Genomic DNA, 20,599 nt, shown 5'->3' on the forward strand with positions numbered 1-20,599 from the left:
TTTCAAGCATCCTTATTTCAAACTATACTACAAAGCTATAGTAATCAATTAGTATGTTACTGGCACAAAAACAGATCAATGGAACAGAATAAAGAGCCCAGAAATAAACTCATATGCTTCATTAATCTAAGACAAAGGAAACAACAATACACAATGGCCGAAAAAAGTCCTCTTCAGTATATGGTATTGGGAATACTGGACAGCCACATGTGAAAGAATCAGACTACTTTCTCACACCATATGCAAATATAAACTGAAAATGGATGAAAGACTTAAATGAAACCATAAACATCTAGAAGAAAACAGGTAGCAAGCTCCTTGACATGAGTCTTGGTGATGATTTTTTAAACTTTAACACCCCAACGCAACAAAAGCAAAAATTTAAAAAGTGGAACTATAACAAACTAAAAAGCTTCTGCACAGCAAAGGAAACCATCAAAAAAATTAAAAGACAATCTACTAAATGGGAGAAAATATTTGCAAATTACATGCCTGATAAGGGGTTAAAATCCAAACTATATAAAAAAGACTCATATAACTCAATATCAAAATACAGACAACCTGATTAGAAAATGAGCAGAAGATGAAAATAAACATTTTTCCAATGGTAACACACAGATGCCCAACAAGCACATGGAAAGATACTTATCTTCTCTAATCATTGGGGAGATGCAAAGCAAACCATAATGAGCTATTACTACATATCTATCAGAATGCCTGTTACCAAAAGGACAAAATAAGTGCTAGTGAGGATGTGGAGAAAAGGGTACCTTCATGCACTAATGATGGGAATGTAAATTGCTGCAGGCAGTATGGAAAAGTTATGAAGTTCCTCAAAAAACTAAAACTCAAACTACTACACAATCCAGCAATTCTAATTAAGGGTATTTACTCAAAGAAAATGAAAACACTAATTTAAAAAGATATAGGTACCCCTATATTCATCACAGCACTATTTACAATAGCCAAGATACGAAGGCAACCTAGATGTCCACTGATAGATGACTGAATAAAGTAGATGTTTTACACACACACACACACACACACACAGTTGAATACTACTCAGTCACACAAAAAAAGAATCAAATCTTGCCATTAGAGACAACATGGACCTAGAGGGTATCACACTAAGCGAAATAAGTCAGTCAGAGAAAACCAGTATCTGCATGATTTCACTTACATGTGGAATCTATAAAACTAAACAAATGAACAAACAAAACAGAAACAGACTCAGATATAAAGAACAAACTGATCACATGCTCTTGGATTCGAAGAATTAATATGGTTAAAATAGGCGTACTACTCAAAGGAACTGACAGACTTAATGTAATCCTTATCAAATTACCCAAGACATTTACCACAGAACTAGAACAAATAATCCTAACATTTATATGGAACAACAAGAGACCCCGTAAAAGCAATCCTCAGGAAAAAGAACAAGGCCGGAGGCAAATTCTCCCAGAACTCAGACAATACTGCAAAGCTACAGTAATCAGAATAGCATGGTACTTGGGGAAAGTAAAAAAAAAAAAAAGACATATAGATGAATGAAACAGAAGCAAGAACCCAGAAATAAACCCAGACAGCTACAGTCAATTAATCTACAACAAAGGAGGCAAGAATGGGGAAAAGATGGTTTCTTCAGCAGGTAGTGTTGGGAAAGCTGGATAGCCTCATTATAAATCAATGAAATTAGAATACTTCCTTATACCATATACAAAATAAACTCCAACTGTCTTAAAAGACTTAAATATAAGACATGACAACATAAAATCCTGGAAGAAAACACAGGCAAAACCTTCTTGGACATAAATATAGTAGTATTTTCTTAGATCAGTTTCCCAGGGAAAAAGAGAGAAAAGCAAAAATAAACAAATGGGACCTAAAGAAACTTACAAACTTTTGCACATCAAAGGAAACCATCAAAAAAAAGAAAAGACAACCTACAGAATGGGAGAAAATATTTGCAAATGATGCAACTGACAACAGATTAATATCTAAAATATACAAACATCTCATACAGCTCCATATTAAAAAAATAAAAAACCACCCAATCAAAAAATGGGAAGGAGACCTAAATAGTTACTTCTTTAAAGAAGACATAGAAAATAAATAAATAAATAAAGAAGACAGAGAGACGGCCAATAGGCATATGAAAAGACATTCAACATCTATACTTAAATAAATAGATAAACAACAAGGTCCTATTGAATAGCATAGGAAACTATATACAAGATATCATGATAAAACAATAGAAAATAACATGAAAATGAATATATATACATATAACTGAGAATACATATTTACAACTATACAGCAGAAATTAACCTAACAGTGTAAATCAACTATACTTCAAAAATTCAAAAAAAAATTTTTTTAATGTATTATATTGTAAATTGTAATACTGAGTAATGCTCAAAATTCTCCAAGACAGGCTTCAACAGTACCTGAACTGTGAACTTCCAGATATTCAAGCTGGATTTAGAAAAGGCAGAGAAACCAGAGATCAAATTGCCAACATCTGTTGGTTCACAGGAAAAGCAAGAAAGTTTCAGAAAAACAACTACTTCTGCTTTATTGACTATGCCAAAACCTTTGACTGTGTGGATCATAGCAAAATGGAAAATTCTTAAAGAGATGGGAATACCAGACCACCGGACCTGCCTCCTGAGAAATCTGTATGTAGGTCAGGAAGCAACAGTTAGAACTACATATGGAACAACAGACTGGTTTATTGGGAAAGGAGTTCATCAAGGCTATCTATTGTCACCCAGTTTATTTAACTTATATGCAGAGTACATCATGGAAAATGCCAGCCTGGATGAAGCACAAGCCGGAATCAAGACTGCCAGGAGAAATATCAATAACCTCAGATACACAGATGACACCGCCCTATGGCAGAAAACAAAGAAAAACTAAGAGCTTCTTGATGAAAGTGAAAGAGGGGAGTGAAAAAGTTGGCTTAAAACTCAATATTCAAAAAACAAAGATCATGGCATCTGGTCCCATCACTTCTTGGGAAATAGATGGGGAAACAATGGAAACAGTGACAGACTTTATTTTTTGGGGCTCCAAAATCACTGCAGATGGTGACTGTAGCCATGAAATTAAAAGATGCTTGCTCCTTAGAAGAAATGCTATGACCAACCTAGACAGCATATTAAAAAGCAGAGACATCACTTTGCCAACAAGGCTCGTTTAGTCAAAGCTATGATTTTTCCAGTAGTCATGTATGGATGTGGAGAAGGCAATGGCAACCCACTCCAGTACTCTTGTCTGGAAAATCCCATGGATGGAGGAGCCTGGTAGGCTGCAGTCCATGGGGTTGCTAAGAGTCGGACACGACTGAGCAACTTCACTTTGACTTTTCACTTTCATGCATTGGAGAAGGAAATGGAAACCCACTCCAGTGTTCTTGCCTGGAAAATCCCAGGGACGGCGGAGCCTGGTGGGCTGCTGTCTATGGGGTTCCACAGAGTTGCACATGACTGAAGCGACTTAGCAGCACCAAGCAACACAATGTATGGATGTGAGAGTTGGACTGTAAAGAAACCTACTGAAGAAATGATGCTGTTGAACTGTGGTGTTGGAGAAGACTCTTGAGAGTCCCTTGGACGGCAAGGAGATCAAACCGGTCATTCCTAAAGGAAATCAGTCCTGAATATTCATTGGAAGGACTGATGCTGAAGCTGAAACTCCAATACTCTGGCCACCTGATGCAAAAAACTGACTCATTTGAAAAGACCCTGATGCTGGGAAAGACTGAAGGCAGGAGGAGAAGGGGACAACAGAGGACGAGACGGTTGGATGGTATCACCGACTCGATGGACATGAGTTTGAGCAAATTCCGGGAGTTGGTGATAGACAGGGAAGCCTGGGGTGTTGCAGTCCATGGGGTCACAAAGAGTCGGACACAACTGAGTGACTGAAGTGACAGATTTGTAAAAAGTATTACTCTTCTGCAGTTTAAATGAATCAGCTAGACCAACATGAACAGATAAAATCTCCAAGTCAGTCAAATGAAAAAGCAAGTTGCAAAAGGATATATACTTTTTTATATAAGTATATAATTAATGATAAGTTTAAGAACATAGAAAACAGTATATTTTGTTTATGGATATATCAAGTATACTAATTTACACTAATTTAGGATAGTGGCTGCCACTTGGAAGGAAATAAGGGAATAAGACTGGGGAACGGTAATACACTTCAATAATATATGAGGGCTTTACTTTCCCATAAGCTTAATGATAGCACATGGGTATTTATTATGCTATCCTCTGTATTTCTGTATGCTTGACATTTTTAAAAACTAGTCTAATAATGTCAACATATTGTAAAAGTACAAACTACTTCAGCCTGGCATTCAAAACTCTCTACAATATTATTCCAAACTCCTTTTCTAGCCTCATCCTTTATTATTTACTATAGTGTTTCCTTATTTTCACTATACATGTCATCTCTATTACAATTAATGAACATTTCTCTTTTCAGAATTTTATTTTTTTAACTAATTAATTTATTTGGCTGCACTTAGTCTTAGGTGTGGCATATGGGATCTAGTTCCCCAATCAGACATTGAACTCAAGCCCCCTGCAATGGGAGCGTGCAGAGTCTTAGTCACTAGACCACCAAGGAAGTCCCTCTTTTCAGAATTTTGACTCAAATAGTTTTGTACAGGTCAATGATAAGGAGGAAATCACATGTTTAATAAGCCAGCTATACTTTTCTATTATGAATACACATATATATATAAGTATTAAGAGTATTTGTCCTACTGTCATCTAAAAACTTCAAGTATTACACCTTGGGTTGTATATCAGTGGTTCTCAAATTTGATGTACAATGTTACTTGGGAGGTTTGTTAGAAATGAAGGGTCCCAGGCCAAATCTCTAAGACTTCTGATTCAGGCCATTAGAAGATAGAAATCCTGCCCTATATGTATCCATGGCCCCTAACAAATTGGACTATCTGCCATTTTCTAAAGAAACTATATTTTTCTTTTCTGGTACCAACCTTTCCTTTTGTTATTTCCTCTGCTTGAAGCACACTCCCTTCTCCCTGAGCCAAGAGATATTAAGCCTACACTTTAAGGCCCATATTAAATATCACCATCACAATAAAGAACTTTGACTTGGATGTGACATCTCTCTCATTTTAACCTTCTTCCTTCCCCTATCGATTTATTTCTATTTCTGTATGAATGCTTATCACATTCAATGTAATGCCTATCTTCTCTTATTCTGCCTCCTGAACTATAAATGCCACTTGAGGGCAAAAGCAGGGATTATGGCTTGGTCATTTTATGATTTCAACATGATAGTTATTCAGATACTTGCTGGACTGAGCTCTGCTAAACACTGAATTAATTTAACAAGTTTTATTAACATTTAAAACTCATGTGGCAAAAGCATTAGAATATCCATTCGTATAGCATTACAAATTAAACATGAGAATCTACATTATCTGGTGTCATTTTCAAAATGAGAAAACTGAAAACATATCCTATATAGAAACAAATAATTTAAGAAGTTTTAATTTTCAAAGAAAAAATATTACAGTTTACAAATGCCAAATTCAGCTTTTAAGAAGGAAAGCTGCTTAATTTACCATCTTCCAAGCAAAAGTAAATGATCGAGCTATTAATTGACAAAGTGAGTTTTTGATATTGCTATAAAACGCTATGAACTTAAGAACAACAGTATAATTAAACCAAAGTTAATAGACTCTAGCAAAATTCTCAATACTTCCATATATTTCAGCATGATTTCTCTTTGCTTTAACATTGCATATCACTAGGATACATCAAGTGCAATAACTTCTAAGTAGTTTTCCAGCATAAAAACTATAATTATTAGTATAAAACCCACAAAACCATGTTTTTAATCAGAAAATATCAACATGCAACTCATTTATGAATATAATTGTTTTTCAATTTGGTAATAGTAATTTGGGCTATTTTCTACTCCAGAGGTAATTACTTCGCTGTTCTAAATATACTTATTTCAACCTAGATAGAAAATAAACTAACGCAAACAGAAATGGGACTTTTTAATGGAAAAATGTTCATCAACATCAATCTATATTATAGCATCATCTGCATCTGTAAATTTTAGTACATACATAACACCTTATAAAGACAGACCATTGTCAAAATGAAATATACAAATGTATATACTAATTTCAAGTGATAAAAAAGAGAAAATGGATAAAACATATTTCCTTATGTTCACTTGGCCCTTCAGGTTGAAAAGGAGAGTGAAAAGACGACAACTGTGAGAAATGAGGAATAAGAAAACGTTCTCACATACCTCATTTTCTCCTCTTCTCATTCATTTTTCTGTCATATTTCTGTTAAATTTCCTCTTTTACATGGACAAGTCAAGTAAACTAAACCTAGCTCAAATGAAACTTTTTGTTTAACTTTTTCATTCTATTTTTACATTATAAAAGTAAAATTTTAACCCAGTATGTCCATTTTCCTGAATAAAATTAACTGGAAATAAAGCAGTTATAAGGCACACTATTATAACTGAGCTCAAGTTAAGAATTCCTAAAAATGATTCTAGTACTGGCTTTAAATACCATAAATGATAATCTGTAACTATTGATACTAATAAAGAGAGCCATCCAATTATGCTTACTTGCTAAATAAGTAATCTTTCCAAACTACTAAATATACACAGATCTTAAGGCCCTATAAATATTTTAGCAGTACTCAATGGCCAGAAAAATGCAGAAGTTTAAAGGTAATAAGAGGAGTCAAATAAACCTATTTCAGAGATCCTATAAGTAGAACAGATCAGATTAAACAAGCTTATTGGAAGGTAACAACACAGCTCATTTGATAAAGCAGTTCTGAGAAATCCAAAAATACCATTTCTCTTCAAAAAAAAATCAAAGAAGCACTTGGACTAACAAGAAATAATGCACAATTTGGCTTGATCAAATACTTCATTAATTTTTTTCTACCCCCTAAGGTATTGCCCTTTTAAAATCTTCAAATAAAATATAACCTAATTACTTGCACATGGCTACAGTTTGCAGAGATTTTTATTTCAACAGTGCCACCTAGTGGATCAGTCAATACTTTCAACTAGTCAAAAAGTGGTTTCACCACCCTCAAAGGCTAGGAATCCCCAAATAGTTATATTTTCTGGCTCACAATATTCCTAATAATATTAACATTCAAGGGGAAATTTTATAACCATATTATAAATTATATATTTTTGTCTTCTGATAGGCTATCTCTAATAAAAATTAGATCATTTACAAATATTATAATATTTAAAATAAAAGTACCTTAGTGATTTCTTCAGAAGCTCGTTTGAAGTCCTGAACATTTCGACAGTAAAATCCTACTGTACAGCTAGGATCCATTTTTCGAAATGACATCTTTTTGGGAGAAGGGCAGTGGAATGTCTGTAATTTTAAAAGTTCTTTAGGATTAATTTAGTTTTATTTAATGGACTTTATATACAAAAATATCACTTCATTTAAAATTTGCTATCTAGCTATCCTTCAAACTATAAACATGCTTTCAAATGGTGTTTTAGCATATCTTATGCAGATGATCCCTCCCAGTCTCCAAAGTTGTAAAACATAAGAGCCAACATTGTGTACATTCAGTTTACCAAATCTCCACCTTACACATTAGTGCCATTCTGCAAAAGAAAAGAAGTGTGTCAAAAGCAGGGTGCATTTCTAACACTTGCAGAAGGGAAAAAAATGTATCTCTGAAAAAGACATGAATAGGCTAGTACAATGTTTAGAATCAAGTTAGCTATTTCTATGAAAGTGCAATTAAGTCTGTTCAGTTAAGAGATTTTTAAAATATTTATAAACCTTTGAATAAGAAAACCAACACTTTGTAAACAAATATGCAGGTTCATGAAAATGTTCCATGATGATATGAAGAGGTCAGCTTGAGAGTTTTAGCAATTGACACAATCAGCACATAATTGCACACTGTCCCAACCCACTCTTCTACTGAGCTTTACCTCAAGTTCTTGTTTAGTTCCACACAGGATAAGGTGAAAATTGTTCTACTATGGTCCTTGCCCTCTTCCCTTAGTTCACTCTTCTCTAGTAGTCAGTGTTAAAGATACAAATGGCTCAAAAATGCTGCTCTCGACTCTCTACTTTCGCCAGTAGGCTGTGGCTGTTAGTAGAATCTGATTATCTTTAGAGAATGAAAAAGTAGTAAAAGGGTAGAATATAAAGCTAATCATTCTGATCTTTTTTCTTCACCATGACACTCTAGTACTTGGTTTAAAACATTTTTTAACTGCATAAATGCTCAGATACTTGTCCTTAAAAATGCTACCAGATTTTTTTTTTTGTATGTATAAGAAAAAGGATGTTTATGTTAAAAAGGAGGGCCATAAAATATATATTCATATTTGCATAGGATATACAAAAATTAACAAGGTTAGAGAAAAGGGAGAAAACCTGGCAGATGGGAAACAGGTATGAGGAATTCTTCATTTTATATTTTATATTTTTAACTAAAAAATAAGCTGCTCAAGAAATAATCTAGGCTGGATATAAATCCATAAACTTAAAATTTCCCTATATTTAATGCCTAAAACTAAGGGATTTAAACTTGGAATTATCTATAAAAAGGCAGAAAAATATAGACTTTTATATTTATGTTCATGGAAGATCAATCAAAACCACTCTTTTCTCTCCACCTAAATATATCCTGTGATCCCATTAATATTCCATATTATCACCAGAGGATATGCAAAATGAATACATTCAAACTGTTTTTCCCCCCTTATCAATAGTTCAGTCATATATTAGATTCAAATCCAACATCATGCTAGTAAATAACCAAACAAATGTGTTTTTAAAACTATGACTACTATGAAACCCTTAGCTAACACTTACTGTACAGTAAGACTCAACCCAGCTAAACTGGAATGTCCATCTTTCTAATCAATATGAGTACTGTCTTAGCTAGACTTTTCTAACATTGTTTTACCGATTTTGTTTATAAAGAGATATTAAAAAACAGATCTGGAAAGGTATAGAAGAGCTAGGTAAATCTGGTAGTTAACAATATACAAGAGTATTAGGCTCGGACAGTTCTAGGTCATATTTACAAAACAAAAATTATTTGACATACAAGATATCTAACAATAGTCATTTGCCCCTCTTTCCAAAGTCAGTAATAAAGAAATGCTTGTTTAGTTTTCACTACCTGGGGATAAGAAAGAAGAATCAAAAGTTTGTATGGTCCAACAAAGTATTTTCTTAACTTGTCTACATGGATGCCCTAAATTATATTAAAGCATTGATTAAAGTTTTCATTAAGAACCATTAAGACTAAACCAATATAGGCTTAGTGCTACTTCACTGGTTGTCTCCATCACCATAGATAATAATGACAAACACTAGTTAAGCATAGTTATTTTCATATCTATAGAAAACTTAAAATTATTCACAAAAACAAATATAAATATCTGATGATTGAAACTGCACTATCTGGTGTTCCTACATGAGTACTAGGACTCATATTACAGAGAGGCATTTTATACCATTTAAATCATATTTTTTGTTCACCCAAAAATATTCTGAAATCAAACCAAGATTAATTTATAATTCAGAATCAATTCTGTTTATTGTAGAACAACTTAGACTTAAAGGTATTTTTCCCAAGTGGCATTACACAGCTCTGTTCACTCTGTGATAATTCTCTGCACTATGCACTTAGAGGAGAAGGCAATGGCACCCCACTCTAGTACTCCTGCCTGGAAAATCCCATGGACGGAGGAGCCTAGTAGGCTGCAGTCCATGGGGTCACTAAGAGTTGAACATGACTGAGCGACTTCACTTTCACTTTTCACTTTCATGCACTGGAGAAGGAAATGGCAACCCACTCCAGTGTTCTTGCCTGGAGAATCCCAGGGACAGCGGAGCCTGGTAGGCTGCTGTCTATGGGGTCACACAGAGTCGGACACGACTAAAGCGACTTAGCAGCAGCAGCAGCATGCACTTAGATTTTTTAGGTTTTAAAAACTAAAACTTTTTAGCACAATTCTAGTTTTTAAAATTCTGATGATTTGGTAAGAGTAGCAGTTTCTACTGAAACACATTTTAGTAAGTATCACTAGATACACTTCTGCACTTACGTTTCTGAAAAAACTGGCCAGAGCGAGTCAATTCCTATTTATTTCATTTTTCTAATACAATATTTATTCATTGCCTCAAAAAATTAGGCACCTACCAAATGGTAGGTACTCTTCCAGACTTATATCAAAGAGTGGGTTCTACTACCTAAACATACAAATAATACTGAAACAAATAATTTTAGGTGTAGCTCTGTTATTTGGTGATTTAGATAAAACTTCCTAAGATAATTAATTAGAGAATACATCCTTACTAAAAAGCACCTCCTACTCACTGCAGTTCACATGGGTAATTCATAAAGGGTACATCTTTCACTGAGAAATTCACTCATCTATCTACATAATCACATCACATCATTCTAATAGCTTTAGTGCCACTATGCTTTGAATTTAAAAGAATATATTAAAACAGTCACCACTGTATACACCTCCTAAAACCTGAAACTTGGAATTGGGGGCCTAGCAATCAGAAGAGACTAACATATCTGTAATAAGGTTTTTTTAACCTTATTAGTAGAATGTTAATATTAAGATAATACAATATTTGGAGAAGGAAATGGCAAGCCACTCCAGTATTCTTGCCTTGGACATAGACAGAGGAGCCTAGGTCACAAAAGAGTCAGACATGACTTGGCGACTAAACAAGAACGAACAGTACAACAATACCTTAATAATAAAATATTTTCAGTATTTGTAAAGAGATAGAATCAGTCACTCTGAAAGTATATCAGAAATAGCATGAAGCAATAGTTTCTGGTTTAAGAAATCTTAACTTAAATATATACATACATACATATATATTATAAATATGTATAAGATAATGTATATCCACTAGTCCTCTCATCCAAACAATTGAAACTCTGCCCTGATTTAACTACTAACAATGAAAACCCACAGTTTAACACAGCCTCACTGCTAAATCTCATCTTAAACCCACTTTCTGGCATCTCAATATATAAAAAATAAGTGCTTCTGTGCTTTTAAGAAGTTACCTAATTTCACCAAATTTTACTTTACAAAGTCTCTTAAAATCAAATTATTTTCCATTCCCACTACCTCCCACTTCAAGCTTCTATTGACTCACCTGTGAAGTGTTGCAACAGTCTCCCAGTGAGCTACCACCTTCCTAATATTGATTGTGTAGGCATTCGTTAATAACAGTGTGAATAACATGGATATTCACTGACCTGGCATCTTTGTAGAGTCTCTCAAAATATCAGATGAATAATCTCTTTCTACTGGTCAAAACACCCGACACTAATAATCTTTTAATTTGCCTATTTTAGATAATGCTTAGAGCACTATGAACAAGTTTCCATCTAAATCTCAAGTATTTATTTTTTTTAAGGAGTCAATTTGACACAGCCACATGGGAAATGTAACTGAGGACACAGGAATCAGTGCCACAAGATCACTATGCAGCAGAAACAGATTTACAGTGTGGTTCACATAGCACAATTCTAGAGTGCCTCCCACAGAATTAATCAGTCAACCGGAAATACTTACTAAAGTTTATATGCAAAATATAGTGAAGGAAGAAAGTAGAAAGCAAAGCTGTTCTCTGGCCCGTACTTTAGCTGAGATAATGGTCTACAAAAAATGCTAGGCTGTTTTATAATCTATCACTTAGTACCAGATTTTAATCTTATGTTTTATCCATCTTCATAATCTACCCCTTATATACTTATTACATATTAATATTAGCTAGCAAGCTATTACTTATACAAAGTACTAAACCACATTTCCAACTTGCCAAGCCCTGGAGAATTAGTGATCCATGTGCCACTCAAGTAATTAAGATGACTTTAAAAGTCTCTAAAAGCATCAACTGGGAAAATAAGAACTGAAACCATGTAACAGTTACATTTCTCATTTATGCACTCTCAAAATTTTCTGAAATATAATCCTATACAAGTATAATTGATTCACTTTGCTGTACAGCTGGAACTAACAAAACATTGTAAATCCAATTTAAAAATTTTCTAAATGCTGGCTCAGAAAATGGAAGGAAGGAAAGAAAGACTTTAGGAAGGAAGGACTTCAGGAAGGAAAAGAAGACTTTAAGAAACCAAAGCTAAAATAAATATTAGAAACCCAAGTAAAATTTATGGAAACTTAACTAGAGGCTAAGACTTAATTACTGAAATGCTAGTTATTAGACATTGTTCTTGTTTTCACTGAAACTTGTCTTAATTACATACTTAAAGCAAAATAATGTTATACTCTCCTTCAATCATTTTGTCATTCTAACCCAACTCCATTGTCTTCTTTTTCTTTTTCCCCCTTTCTTTCTTTCTTTAAACATGTCTAACATTTTAAATTCTTCACTACTGTTCAGCTGTATATGTACAAAACTACTTGGAAGCTTGATCATTTATTTTGGTAGGGCTAGGATATCTAACAAGTTAGAGACAAAGATAAATGAAGAAGAGAGTGTATTATAAATTAAAATTCAGCAACAAATTATCTAACCTTTGACCACTGTATGTATTATGGCTTTGTAAATTAGTAAAATATTTATTATTAACTTGGAATACCATAAAAGCATAGCTGCTTAGCACATCTCTGAATAATTAAGAGTTTGCTTCATATGGTAAGAAAACAGTCCCAGCTCTTTATCCACAGTACCTCAAGAGGGAAATCCTTTATGCTGACATCTACAAAAGATTGGCAGTAATGAGGATCCATGTAAATCAAACTGTCATCTACAAGGACAAAACAGAAGACAAGTAATTCAAAAAACACCTTATTATTACACTGCTTACAATCCAATTTCTATGTAGAATAGCTGAAAAAAATCTGGGAGTAACAGCTTGCCAGACTGATATTCATTGACTGAAACATAGGTTTGCACAGGACAGATTAACTTTTGCATAATCAAATATGCTTGTATAAGCAGAATTTTTATAAAGTGATGAGACTGTCATTTAATTTTTGGTGATAAAATTACTTTCACAAACACACAATTATATTCTACAGTTTGCATATGAAAAATGTATTGCATTACTTTATCCTGACAGGAAGAACATATTGCTTGTCATTTTATCATCAACTAGCACCACTAAAACTGGTATAAGGTAAATATGTAAATAGCAACTGCCAGAATATAGCAGCAATGTCTTCTAAAGTTTAGTAAAAATCAATAAATTATGCCTTGTTTATGCAATAACAGACATTAAATATACATTTTACAGAATCCAATTATACTATGGACCAAATGACAAATGAATGGCTATGGCAGGACTGATGAATTTATAAGGTACTCATTTTGCTCCGTTACTCATCCTGTTTCTGGATGATCCTATGTTAACTTTCTGACTTTTAAAAGAAAACAAAGAAGAAATATACTTTACTAAAGCACTAACCTTGAAATCCAGCAAAGTAATATGACTGTTTAGGTTTGCCACCAATAATACCCACACAATATTCAAGGCTTAAAATTCCCTGCCAAAATAAATTAATTCAGATTTAGGGTCAAGAGACAAATGATAATTATTCAAAACAACTAAATTTATATTACCAGTAGTAGTCTGCAAATTTTTCACCATCACTTTTATTTTTATTACATTTTCCCCCATGTTCTGAAACCCTTTAGTCTACCAAACTATCTTCCATTTACCAATTTTAAACAGTTACTACGTGCCAGTTATAAACAACATAACTATGGAAAGGCAATAAACATTTCTGCCAAAGTCAAAACATATGGCCTGTCAGTTAGTTGGTGCAACTTTGCTGTGATCAATGTAATATTTTCATCACATTTTGTGAAATGCTAGAAGTAATTATTAGACATTGTCCCTTGTTTTCACTGAAACTTGTCTTAACAAACTAAAAATCATTTTTAATCAATGGTGTTCACTTGACAAAAATTTTGTGCTACTTCATTTGGAATAAAAACGGACTAATGAAAACAACCTAATCCAAGGAAAAGAATAAATATTATTGTATTTAAAGTCAGTTTACTTTACTAATCATAAAATACCAATGATACCTCAATAAATCATTTAGTAGTTCCCTAAGCATCTACTTAAGATGGGTCAAACAATTCTTTTTTAAAATTAATTAATTCATTTATTATTTTGGCTGGGTGGAGTCTTAGTTGCAGCACAGGGGACCTTTTGTTGCATCCCACCAGCTCAATTGTGCTGTGTGGGCTTAGTTGCCCGAAGGCATGTAGGATCTTAGTTCCCCTGTTGTTGTTTAGTCACTAAGTCATGTGGGACTCTTTGCGACCCGATGGACTGCAGCCCACCAGGATCCTCTGTCCATGATAGTTCCCAGGCAAGAATTCTGGAGTGAGTTTCCTTCTCCAGGGTATCTTACCAACCCAGGGATCAAACCCCATCTCCTGCATTGCAGGAGGATTCTTTATTGCTGAGCCACCAGGGAAGCTGAAGCCCCCTTAGTTCCTTGATCAGGGATCAAACCTGCGTCACCTGCACTGCAAGGCAGATTCTTAACCACTGGACCAACAGAGAATAATTCTGGCCTAAATAATTCTATACTTAAAAAAAAAAAATCATGTCCATGGAGTAGAGTCATTTAAAAATATGCCCAGTGGAATCAATTAATATCCATATTCTATTAATGTAGAAACTGTCAATAGCTTCTATATTTATTTTAGCATATATTATGGTAGAAAACACTAATAAAGTTTATGCTATAAACCCCCCAAAGTATTAAACAATAAACTTCCCTTCTCTTAAATGAGAGGATGTTTCAAAATCTAGAAGACACAAAAATAGACTGTGTAAACAAATGCTTTTTTCTTTTAACAAGTAAACAGAACAGTTTTGTTTAAACTTAACGATTTTCTTAAAAATAGTAATGTGGTGGTTTACTGAAAAACACACACAGAAAATAAATCAAAAAGCAAAAATTTCTCAAAACACCAACACTCAGAGTTCATCATTAACCACATTTAGGGGAATACCTTGTTGACATCTGTCTATATTACATATATTCACATATAGATTTATAAATATAATTATATATATATACATGTCATTATATAACATATGCCACTGTAACTTTTGTCATTCATGATCTCTTAAACATCTTCCTATCAATAACTATAGATCTATATTACAATGTTTAATGGATGCAAACTGTATACTTTGTGAAAATATCATAGAGGTGCTTTTTGTGGCGTAAGGAGAACTGCAACTGAAAAAATTAAACAGAAAAATCAATTGGGGCTTCCCAGGTGGCTCCGTGATATGCAATCTGCCTGCCAATGCAAGAGACGCAGGTTCAATCCTTGGGTCAGGAAGATCCTCTGGAGAAGGAAGTGACAACCCACTCCAGTATTCTTGCCTGGAAAATCCCAAGGACAGAGGAACCTGGTGGGCTACAGTCACAAAAGAGACAGACCGGACACAATTGAGCGACTAAGTAACAACAACAACAAAAATTAATTAAGATGCAATTATACCAAAAATCTTGATAATAATATTTGTTATTATTCTGTTATTATCATTCTATTCTCAGTCCTATTATTCTATTGTGTTCCCCCAAAATAAAGATCTTTAACACAATTAGAGAGTGCCTTCGACCTGAGGTAATCTGATCAGCTGAAATACAATGTTTCTGATACAGGGACCCAGGAGAAAGTAAAAGTTCTAAGTCCCTCAAAGTCGAGAGTAAAAAGAAAAAAACGCATAGCAAGAATCATCACAGACTGTCAGAAAAAAGAATGATTTTGGGTAATGGAAGAAAGACTTTGCTTCTTGACATCTATATTTCCTTTTCAACAAAATAGAGCAGATTTAGCAATAAACACTTAGAAGCAGATTAGGAGCTAAAATGTCATTACATATAAGAAGCTGTATCTTTGGAAACTTGAAACATTTTACAGTTCCTAAAAAAGCTTTTTCACAGTTATCTAGCGGTGAGCATTGATTGAGCTGTATCCATGAAGCAATAAATAAGACTGAAGTAATCAGTCAAAAAAGGAAAGTCCTAATTTGTCTTGCTGAAGAAAGAGAACATATTGGATTTTCCTCATTCCAGGTCCTTTTAAAAATAAATAAATAAGTAAACTTCTTGTGGTAGGGATTGATAAAGCTCCTCACAGAATGTAGCAGGCAATGGTACCATCTCTGAAATACCACGGAATTACCTCGGTTAATAAATTTAAATAGAATTGAATGGTGAATTTTGGAGAGTATAATGTACAGTAGTTTGGCAGGAAAAAATACAGTGCTGACAAAGGAGGAGGAAGAAGCACAGACAGAGGAGAAGACAGAGGGGGAGTGAGTGGGGAGGTGAGGGAGGCACAAGTGGAGGAGGAGGAAATACAGAAGAAAAGTGAGCAGAAATGAAAGAGGAAGAAGAGGACGATTACTTCTCTTTCAGGTCTATTAGACACGCTATTTTTTTCACTCCTAAATGAATAGCTCTTTACATGATCTCATTATGGCTTTTGACCCAACCATCCTGTGACCAAGCACCACACCTAACATGACACCCACTTCACTCAGCCATTTTAGACATTTTTACCTGATAACCAAAAACTTTAAACATATTAATAGTTATTAATACTATTCTAAAAGTGGACTGTAGCATAAATTAAATTAGTAGAAGCTCAAAGAAATGTTACATTTTAGGAAGTCCAGATTCTACGGGAACATATGAAAAAAGGTCAGGTCTCTGTCAATAGTTTTGTTATCTGAAGTTGAACTTATCACTTAACTTTTGTCATTTCTGTTTTTTTATAAAGGCAATTGAGTTCCCAGCTAGTGTGAGGGCAAAATGAGATAAATCTGTATTACAAGTGTTATACAAGTATCTGTTGAGCAACTCCTATATGCTAGGTACTAAGGATCACTTTAACAGCTAACCGTGGTTTGTTTCACTACAATGCAGACTCCAATGAATCACTCAAGAGGATTACACAGTCCTGCCATCTGATAACTGTTCTCAATGCCGCCAAACAGCAAAGCCCTCAGCCAGATGAAGCTATCTGCACCCTTTTCACCAGAAATGGGGTTTTAGCAAGTCGATTCCAAAACTGCCTCAGTTTCTGATCTTCTCAGGCAATCCATTTTAGATTTGGTTACAAAAGAGATATAATAGCATGCCAGAAATCTCAAAGCCCTCATGAAATGGTTCACAACTTCTCATATTTCACCAAAAATTCTACTAAAGAGTCCACATATTAGAAATCAAAGCCCCACTTTTATCTAGTGGATTCATAAGTTATTGGTTACAGTGGCGCCAATGGTAAAGAACCCACCTGCCAATGCAGAAGACCAAAAGAGATATGGGTTCAACCACTGGGTCAGGAAGATCCCCTGGAGAAGGGCATGGCAACCCACTCCAGTATTCTTGGCTGGAGAATTCCATAGATAGAGGAGCCTGCTGGACTACAGTCCACAGGGTTGCAAAGAGTCAGACACGACTGAAGCAACTCAGCATGCACACACTGGTATTATTAGTAACAAGTAGCCTGCAAATTTTTATTAACTATTAGGAAAAGCCAAGATATCAGCTAGAAGACTTGCATATACCATATATTGAAATGAACTGCTCTAGATTTTTAGAATCAGTACAATCTAGAGTGAGGATACATGTTCCACCTATATACATTGGGATCACAGTATGGGACTATTACTGTGTTTCACGTGAGGTACAAATCTAAAATTTATTTCAGGAATCGTATATGCCACAACAGTCCATTCAAAGAGGAATTCCATCTCTGGCCTTGATTTTATTAAAACTATGCAAATAATATAAATATTAAACATTCAACCAGACTATTTCAAAAGTTGAAGTTTTGTGACAAGATAACCTAATTAGACAGTTCTTTTGAAAAAAAAAAATTATGTGTTCTGAAATAGAACAGATTTGTAACTGGTTAATATAAGGGAAACAAAATTGGAACCTCCCCAACATTACCTTCATCACCTCTGTCTATATAAATAAGTATTCTTCCTACTTATGGACCTTATGATAGCACATGAAACAAAGTAGAAGATAATGCAGCAGTAATTTTTAAAACTCATCTTGTTTCAATAGTTACCTAGATATAGTTTAATGTGGGTTTATGAATAAATAAAGGTACATACATTTAAAAATCACACATAAGAATACTAGGAACTATAAACATATTTCAGATTATGATCATTGCTGCACTGTATCCCCTTGATTAGCTCCGAAGATTAAAAGGCTTTTTATTTTGTCACAGAACACCTTACTCTTCAAATCACATCTGATCTTGTAATACTGAAATTTAAAATCTATAATGTCAAATTTTATAACCTACAACTATAAAATCATCAATCTACAACTATAAAATCATTCCATTTCATAGAAAAAAGACCGCAAACCTTCTGTATTTTTCAGGTTAGCTAGCATTGCCTTCAAAATTTTTTAGTTCTTATTTCATACCTTTACAAAATCTAAATAGTCGGCATTGGTTCTTTCTCCACCAAGTCTAACAGGAACTAGAATAATAACAGCTTTGTCATTTGTATTATCAGAGGCCATGGAAGTGCACTGTTTATCAATTACATCAGAACTGTAAACTGAGAAAAAATACAATTAATACATATTAAATTTTACAAAAATAATTTTCAGAAACACTTGTACCCTAATTTTTCTCCCAACAATGGCCAGTCATGCAATTTCTAACATCATTAACAAGGTCTCAGTGAGTTAAAAATTACCCACATCCTTTATGCATTCAATATATATTTATCAAATAACTATTATATGGCACTGAGTCTTCAGCCGTGAGCAAAATGGAGAAAAACCCCTACCCTCATAGAGCATATCCTCTAACACAGAGTAGACAATAAATAAGTAAAATATATGATAAGACAGATGGTGATAGCTGCTCTGAAGGAAAACAGGGGAAGAAGGATGGATAGGAAATGTTGAAATGGAGCACAATTTAAATAAGCTGGTAGGGAACTCAAGACTTAAAGAAAGTAATAAACCAAGAAGTGCAGATACCTGGGGGAAGAGATTCTAGATAGAAAGATGAGCAAGTGCAAATGTCTTAGGGCAGAAGCATGGACAGTTTGTTCCAGGACCAAGAGGCCAGCGCCGCTGGAGGGACTGTGAGTAAGGGTACAATAGTAGATAATGAGGTTAGGTGATAAGGTTACAAATTGAGAGAGAACAAAGACAGATGGTAGGAAATTTAAAAAGCCATTATAAAGACTTCAGTTTTTACTTTGAGTAAGATGGGAAGCCACTGAAGAGTTTTTTAGGAAACAAATGTCCTGATCTGGATTTATATTTTATCAGTGTGGTTCCTGTGTTTATTAGCACAGGACTGCAGAGGGCAAGGGCTGAAACACAGAGAAGTTAGGAAGGCACCGCAAGAATCCAGCAACAGACGATGGTGGCCTGAGCAAAGGCAATAATTGTCAAGATGCAGAATGGTCACAAGATGGTCATGAGGAGGTGGTGAAAAATGATTCATTAAACAAATATACGAGAGGAAAAAGGAGTCATAGATGATGGGCGTCGTTTTGATATAAGCAAACAGAGTAGGCGAGCTGCCATTTACAAAGACATAGAAGACTGTAGGAAGGGAAAATATAGGAAGGAGAAACGGGAATTCAGTTTTAGACATGCTAAGCTTGAGGTATCTATTAGATATGCAAGCAGAGATGATGAGTAGGCAGTTATGGACATAAAAAGCCTCTATCTGGGAACAGGTCTGAGATGGAGCTAAAAATCTGGGAACTGACAGGAGACAGATGGTACTGTAAAGCCACGAGATTGAGTAAATCCAAATATGGACACAGGAACTGTGTACCTCCCATGGCCAGTCTACACCAAAGCTACAAAAATGGAAAAATAGTTCTTTCCATGTTTCAATTCATCTTACTTTTGCCAAGCTACTCAGTAAAACTGCTAATTATAAATCTTTAAATTCTCTCACTTTTCTGAGATAGTACAGACAAGACCGTTTCTATCTTTGACTTTTCTGAACTAATAAATACTCCAGTCAAATGGGTTTTTCCAAAGGACTGCCTCCTTCAGAGACAAATATTGTTGCAAAAAGACAAAGTAATAATATTCCCTTGGCATAGACAATAATTTCTTCCTTATCAAGTGCTTCTTACTCTTCAATTTCTTCTTACTCTTCTATTTCATTCAACACACATTTATTGAGGGGCAACTATTTATTGAAGCTTTCTATGCCAGGGAAATATAAATGCAAATAAGATCCTTAATTCACAGTGTCTGCCTCAGTGTTTTGGTATTTTCCCTCTACTTTCAACACATGGAAGGACTATAAAACAGTACAATTCCATAACAGAGGCTCATTACAGAAGTGATTCCCAACCAAATAGTTCTGGTACTTTCCCCCAACACTGATCTACAAGGACTTACAGATAAGCACAAGGTGTTATTAAAAATGAATTACAAGTGCAATATTTAATATAAGTATTTCCACAATGTTACAGAACACAGAATAATAAACTAGTTCTACCTGATAGGAGCT

The 20,599-nt window shown here is 34.3% G+C and overlaps 1 protein-coding gene across 1 annotated transcript in view; it reads right to left on the minus strand.

The window, feature by feature from the left end:
• Positions 1–20,599, minus strand: part of ATG4C (autophagy related 4C cysteine peptidase) — a 72,047-nt gene that overhangs the window by 18,143 nt on the left and 33,305 nt on the right. Inside the window, exons 7-10 of the mRNA XM_052637662.1 lie at positions 18,526–18,662; positions 13,500–13,578; positions 12,763–12,839; positions 7,304–7,423 (exon numbers count right to left, since the gene is read on the minus strand). Of these exons, the coding sequence (XP_052493622.1) occupies positions 7,304–7,423; positions 12,763–12,839; positions 13,500–13,578; positions 18,526–18,662 (413 nt within the window). The remainder of the gene's footprint in view (positions 1–7,303; positions 7,424–12,762; positions 12,840–13,499; positions 13,579–18,525; positions 18,663–20,599) is intronic.

This window comes from Budorcas taxicolor, chromosome 3 (assembly GCF_023091745.1).
Source record: "Budorcas taxicolor isolate Tak-1 chromosome 3, Takin1.1, whole genome shotgun sequence".
Taxonomy (NCBI): Eukaryota; Metazoa; Chordata; class Mammalia; order Artiodactyla; family Bovidae; genus Budorcas; species Budorcas taxicolor.